Here is a 6835-nt window from a genome sequence, read left to right on the forward strand (position 1 = left end):
CTACAAAGAACACCGCCATGTCCTGCCTTCGCAACAAGAGTCCTTATAGAAAAACCCAATGAATAACTGCTGTAGAAAAATTACTCAAAAAAAAACATGCATACAATATTTAAAATGCTACACTGTGCATTTTTTTTTTAAGTGAAAATAAAAATGTACACTTTTGGGCCAAGAAATGCCAACAGACAAAGAGTAAAATCTCCTCTGAATTATTATTTAGTTCGACTTCTACAATAAAGTTCACTGAAGTTTCACTTATCTATCATTAACTCTAAGGCACATATACAGTTTAGCTTTACAGTGAATGGAGATTATCCTTAATAGGGGGTCATTTCCCCCATTAAAAACAAATAATGTATATAAAGAGACATCTGGCTGCATCAGGTAGTCGTCACACCAAAGTGTGACATCACACCATACACATTGAAAGTAGGCGTAAACAGTTTCTAAAACATATAAATCTCAATCTCAAGAGCTGCTGACTGCTCAACCCATGAATCAGGACACTGTCGTTATAGCCTCTCCAAAGAAGATCTGAATTAGACATTTAAGTGCACTTGACATGCTGGAACCATGAATTTTACTAGGATTAACCAAACTGATGACTGTCTCTCATACACCTGTCCAGAGAGATCCGTATCTACTGCAGCATATGTATTATTATATTTATCTGCAGCTGCTGTAGTTCTGCTAACAGTGTGTGGAAATCTGCTCATCATCATCTCTGTTTGTCACTTCAAGCAGCTCCACACACCGACTAACATGCTCATCCTCTCTCTGGCTGTGTCATACTTTCTGGTTGGAGCTTCAGTGTTGCCAGTAGCATTAATCTGGTTCATTGAATCATGCTGGATTTTTAGGAGGGTTTTCTGCTTATGTTTTCAGTTGAGTTCTTATTTTCTTACAAGCTCATCTATATACAACATTGCTCTAATCGCAGTTGATCGGTATTTTGCTCTCTCTAATCCATTTCTCTACACTAAAACAGTGTCTGTGAAAACAATGTGCATTGTGGTTTTATGTGACTGGTTTGTATTGCTGTCTTACAATTTAGCACTCCTGTACTTTAATTTACCCTTCATAAATTTAATAATGTGCCCCGGAGACTGTTTTCTATTGTTAGATGAGGTCTGGTCTCTGGTTGATCTTTTGTTTACATTTGTTTTACCATTTGCGGTTATAATCATAACACATGCTTTAATTTTTATTATTGCCAAAAAACATGTCACTGCTATCAGAGACCTTATTGCTCAAACTAGGACTAAGACATCAAAGAACATAACAGAAGCAAAATCAGAGAGAAAAGCAGCAAAGGTTGTTACTATTTTAGTTTCTGTCTTTCTAGCATGTTTACTTCCCTATTTTGTTTACACAGTATTAGGCAATGTTGTTGAAATAGAACTTGAGTCAATTCAGCCTATTTTGATCCTGCTTTATCTTAATTCTGCCATTAATCCAGTTATTTATGCATTGTTTTATCCGTGGTTTAGGAGATGTGTTAAACTAATATTTACTCTTCAAATATTTAGAACAGACTCTGCACTGATAAATGTTCTTTGATCAATTACTACCAAAGTTTTTTTTTCACCACAGACTGACTAATGAACCCTAGCTTTTCTGCTAGTGTGTCTCAGTGATTTATCTTCTAAAATTTGCAAAAAGTTTGCAATTTCATTTGCAGCTTGATAAGAGAGCATAGCTTATGACTGATAAGCCACCTACATCATCTTTCTCTGCTATCAATTATAGGGAGCTTACAAATGTTATAAACAAATTAAGTTTGTCCGCATGCGACCTTGACCTGTCCCTACTTCTCTCCTTAAGGTGGTGCTTGATTATGTTCAAAGTAATGTTTTAACTATTGTCAACTGTCAACAGGTGCTTTTTCAGATGCTTTTAAAACTGCCCTGGTGAAGCGTCTGCTAAAAAAGAATAGCAGGGATCCTTCCATACTAAATAATTTAGACCAGTTTCAAACCTTCCTTTTTTAAGTAAAGTCCTTAAAAAACTTGCTTTAATTTTAATTTATCTAATAGCAAACAAGTTATATGTGAAATTTCAGTCAGGCTTTCACCATAGTACTGAGATAGCATTGATTCATGTTGTGAATGACCTCAGGCTCAGTGCTGATGCACAAAATCCTTCTATTCTGGTCTTATTGGATCTTTTTGGATAGAAGCAGTTTTTTGATACTGTTGATCATAAGATTCTAACCCTGTCTTAAATACTGGCTAGGCTTCTCAGGCACAGTTTCAGAATGGTATAAATCATATTTAGTTAATAGAAAGTTAGTGGTTTCACTGGGAAATCATTCATCAAAACAGAAAAACCTTTGTAATTTTGTGTTCTGTGAGAGAATTTGCAGCTCACTAATCCAGTAAAAATGTTGTACTGTGGTACACAAACTAGTGCATTTGGTTACAGTTTATGTTACCGCACTGTTACTGCACTAAACTAAGATGTGAGATTCTTCAGACATGTTAGCTAGCAAAGTTTGAGCTGTATGCAGTGAAGTATGTAGCGTATAAACAAACAAAGAACCTATTTAGGAATAGGTTAATTTGGACATGTTCTTATAACCATAACATACGCTACATATAGTGCTGAAAGTTTTCATCAGTCAGTGACCTAGTTGTTTTGCCAGTCACTCAGCCACGGTTGCACTAGCACACATTATTTTTTTTAAGAGATAGTATGTTTTGTTCCACCACTTTTGGAGGTGTGTCATCACCCCTGAATATGACATATCAATGTCCCTTGGCATACACTCTGCAAGTCTCTAGAACTATACTAGGGGGATGGAACACCATTCTTCCAAAAGAAAACTAATGTAAAACTAATCATATCCGTAGAGCACCTTGGTCAGCTATAAAAGCTTCTAGAGCTTCACAAGGTGCTCTGCCCTGCTCTTCAAATGGACAACTGCATCAATCAATCAGATATGCTTAGGCATACTGTTAACGGGGCTGGAGCCCCATGTCCATGTGGCACCAAGGTAGGACCTGATACTGCCAGAGGCCACTAGGGGTAGTGAAAGTCTTTAGGTAGGTTTTGGCTGTCAGGGCACCTGGCTGTAACCTTGGATGAGATCCAAACTGTAAACACACCAAAACCTTCCAAGCTGCTTGATGAGGTCCTCCACTTGAGGTACGGGTAACTGTCAAGCTCTAAGACCTCATTCAACCTCTGTAAGCCATTGCACAACTGTAGAACATCTGTTTTTGAGACAACAAGGCTCTCACTTTTATACTTGGTGCATTTGTTTTACACATCATCAACTGACAAGAAACTGTCAGGACTACACTTTCAGAAAAATGCTGCTGTACAGGTACAATTTTATCTCCCGAGGTACAAACAATGTAAATGTACCTAAAAATGGTTCTTAATGTCCAATTGTGTATGTTAAATGAATTTAAAATTATACTACATCCACTTTCCCACAGGCACCAATGACAGCCATGAGAGAGGGTGGGAAGGTGGTGCTCGAACCCCACATGCTGACGACAGCTGCAAGAGATGGCGGGAGGAAGTTGACAGCTGTGAGAAACAGCAGGAGGAGATCGACAGCCAGGAGAGTGGCGTGTGGACAATGCCTATGCCACAAGCCTGCTTCCTGAACTGCTGCCTCCTGTTCTGGAGCAAAGCTACTGTACTATGCTTGATGTTTGATCCTGGTGGCCAAGCTGCAGAGCGGGGGCAGTAATGGGAAAGTAGGGGCAGCAAACTCTCTTTTTCTCTCAGCTCTGTTACTTATACTGCCCTCAACAAGGTTTTATTAATATATAATTTGGTTTTAGCAGCGTGGGCAGAGAGCAGAGAGTGAAGAGAGAAAAGATTGACAAGAGGGAAGATGGACGAGCAGCAGTAAAAAGGACTGATGAAGCTCATCTTGAAAAAAAGGGATTGAAAAGTCTAGCTGAAAGCCACTGAAAAGTTTTTGGTTTGGTTTGGTTGCATTCATGTTTGTGAGTAAAATAAAACCTTCGACCGACTCTCCTTCCTCCAGCATCCTTCTTTCTCCTGAGGAGTCTTTCACACTGAGGAGTCTACACACCAGTGAGCAAAGGCATCCAGACCCTCATCCACCTGCATCTGGCCAGCTGGTGGGAGCTGCATGTTCTCCCATCCCAGCTCCAAGAAAGCCCAGAGCTCAGTCTCTGTCCTCACATCCCTGCACCTTGACGGCGAGGGGGTGCTCCCGAACCACCGCCAAGGTCACATTTTCCTTCTCCCTTCCCAGTTTGAACCTCACATGCTGACAACAGCCATGATGAGAGACAGCAGGAGAAAGTGGACAGCCAAGAGAAATGGCAGGAGTAGATCGACAGCCATAAGAAACGATGAGAGGATGACAAAATCTGCAAGAGGTGTGAGGACGGTACCTGTGCCACGGCCCCACCTCTCAAACCCCGCCCCTGTTCTGCAACAAGGTCACTGTACTACGCCTGATGTTTGATCCTGGTGGCTGAGCTGCAGAATAGGGGCAGTGACGGGGAGGCAGAGTAGCAAATTCTCTTTCCCTCTCAGTTTATGTGCTTGCACAGCAAATAATGAAAGCCAGCTAATGCTTAGTACTTAGTACATTTTTTTTTTTGAGAATGTACCAGGAACAAACTATAGTGCATTGTGAAGGTTTTTTAATTACCCCAATTCAGTACTACTAATATAGCCTTAATCAGAAATATGAAAAAATCATACAAGTTGTTTCTGTCTAGTTAAAAATGTTGCTATTAAATATTTATACATTTTGACATTCTGTTTAATATCAGCCATAATCACATCACATAAGACTGTTACTCTATATAAAATAAGCCTCTCTGTGTCCAGTAAACACTCTTGGGATAAATCAGTTTGCACCCCGTTGTTTTCTTGCTACCCAAACAAAAATCTATGACATCATGTATCAAGCTGTCATTCAAACTAGGGGGTGTGAGCAGTTCTAAAATCATACAAATAGGACACCTACTACATCAAGCCATAATGTTTTTGACCCTGTACCTGCAGTCTTATCATTTTACCATAAATTTATAAAAATCAGAACCTGAATCTGGATTTATTAATCTTATGGAGGTTAACCAAACTGATCAATGCCTCAGGTTTTCCTGTCCAGAGAGATCTGTTTCTACTGCAGTGTATGTGTTTCTGTATGTGTGTGCAGCTGCTGCTGTTCTGCTAACAGTGTGTGGAAATCTGCTCATCATCATCTCTGTTTGTCACTTCAAGCAGCTCCACACACCAACTAACATGCTCATCCTCTCTCTGGCTGTGTCAGACTTTCTGGTCGGAGTCTTTGTGATTCCTGTATCATTAATATGGATGATCGAATCATGTTGGATTTTTAGTGCAGTTTACTGTATATACTCTATACTGACCTCCTATTTTCTCACAACTACATCCATATTTAATGTTGCTCTGATTGCAGTTGATCGGTATTTTGCTCTCTCTAATCCATTTCTCTACACTAAAACAGTCTCTGTGAGCAAAATGTGCATTATAGTTTTATCAAACTGGTTTATATTGTTAGCTTATAATGTAGCACTTCAGTACTTCAATGGACACTTTGTAAGTGTAGTAATGTGTCCCGGAGACTGTTTTTTTGTCCTAGATGAGGTCTGGTCTTTGGTTGATCTTCTGTTGGCATTTGCTTTGCCATGCGCTGTTATAATCATATTATATGTTCTAGTTTTTGTTATTGCAAGGAAACATGCCACTGCAATCAGAGAGCTTAATGCTCAAACTAGGACATCAAAGAATGTAGCATACTCTATGAAGTCAGAGAGAAAAGCAGCTAAAGTACTTGGCATTCTGGTGTCTGTGTTTTTGGGATGTTTATTTCCATACTTTATTTATACTGTGTTAGGTAATGTAATAGAAATCGAAATGGGATCATTTCAAAAAGTCTTGATGCTGGTTTACCTTAATTCTACCATTAATCCAGTTATTTATGCTTTGTTTTATCCGTGGTTTAGGAGGTGTGTTAAACTCACTTTAACTCTACAGATATTTAACACAGATTCTGCTCTGATAAATGTTCTTTGATTAATAAAATGGTATTACAGTTGGCGCACTTCTTCAGATTTGTGGACACTGACTGCATTTACAATTATCTGTATCAAACTCTGGATACTGGAGTCTAGACATTTTTGTGGTCTTAACCATAAAAATGCCTTTAAACACACTGACTACAGAGGAAAGGACACATTTTTATTTACAAGCATTTTCTATACATGTTACATCAAAATTTAAAACAGGTGAGAGAAATGCACTCATAGTGAGGGTCTTATCTCATAATTCCCCTCTCGCAGGCTGGATTATGAATATAACTGCAAGTTATGCACCATCATTTTCATGTCAGAATGTGATGCCAAAGCTATTGTCATTTGAGTAATATTGAGATCCTATTAGTACTTTCCTAATATAATACTGAACATCATTTGAAAAGTCAGATACTACATTATCTTGCTGCGTCTCCCTTGCCAAAGTGTGAAGTTGGCAGAAAAGTTGTTCACAACCCAAAAAAGTGTTTGCATCAAACGCTGAACCTTTTAAACATTTTTAGATTTAAAGATGCCAGACGTTATGTAAGTTAGCTTCTCTATAAAACATCTTCACACATTTCTATCTATGTCAAACAATTATATTTAAATGAATTAAATATGTACATGTACAAATAATTTGTGGCAACCAATCATGTTTACACAATTAAGAAATATCTTAATAGGATGTATATCCATTGGATAAACTGTACATCAGAGTTGTAAGTATAGACTACTGGCATAATTAATTAATTAGTCCATTATAATTTCAGTTGATTGATGAATTTTGAAAAGAAAAG

At 38.3% G+C, this 6835-nt stretch overlaps 2 protein-coding genes across 2 annotated transcripts; both read left to right on the top strand.

The window, feature by feature from the left end:
- The first annotated feature begins 573 nt into the window (after positions 1–573).
- LOC118815999 (trace amine-associated receptor 13c-like) lies at positions 574–1560 on the top strand. The gene has a single exon (XM_036582473.1). The coding sequence runs from the start codon at positions 574–576 to the stop codon at positions 1558–1560; it is 987 nt and encodes a 328-aa protein (XP_036438366.1).
- Positions 1561–5061: 3501 nt separating this feature from the next.
- LOC118816253 (trace amine-associated receptor 13c-like) lies at positions 5062–6039 on the top strand. The gene has a single exon (XM_036582775.1). It carries the CDS (start codon positions 5065–5067, stop codon positions 6037–6039), a length of 975 nt encoding a protein of 324 aa, XP_036438668.1. The 5' UTR covers positions 5062–5064.
- The last annotated feature ends 796 nt before the right edge of the window (positions 6040–6835 follow it).

The sequence above is a fragment of the Colossoma macropomum genome, unplaced genomic scaffold (assembly GCF_904425465.1).
Source record: "Colossoma macropomum unplaced genomic scaffold, Colossoma_macropomum, whole genome shotgun sequence".
Classification (NCBI taxonomy): Eukaryota; Metazoa; Chordata; class Actinopteri; order Characiformes; family Serrasalmidae; genus Colossoma; species Colossoma macropomum.

Coding starts and splice junctions, on each gene's coding strand:
- LOC118815999 (XM_036582473.1), top strand. CDS start 574: ATGAATTTTACTAGGATTAACCAAACTGATGACTGTCTCTCATACACC.
- LOC118816253 (XM_036582775.1), top strand. CDS start 5,065: ATGGAGGTTAACCAAACTGATCAATGCCTCAGGTTTTCCTGTCCAGAG.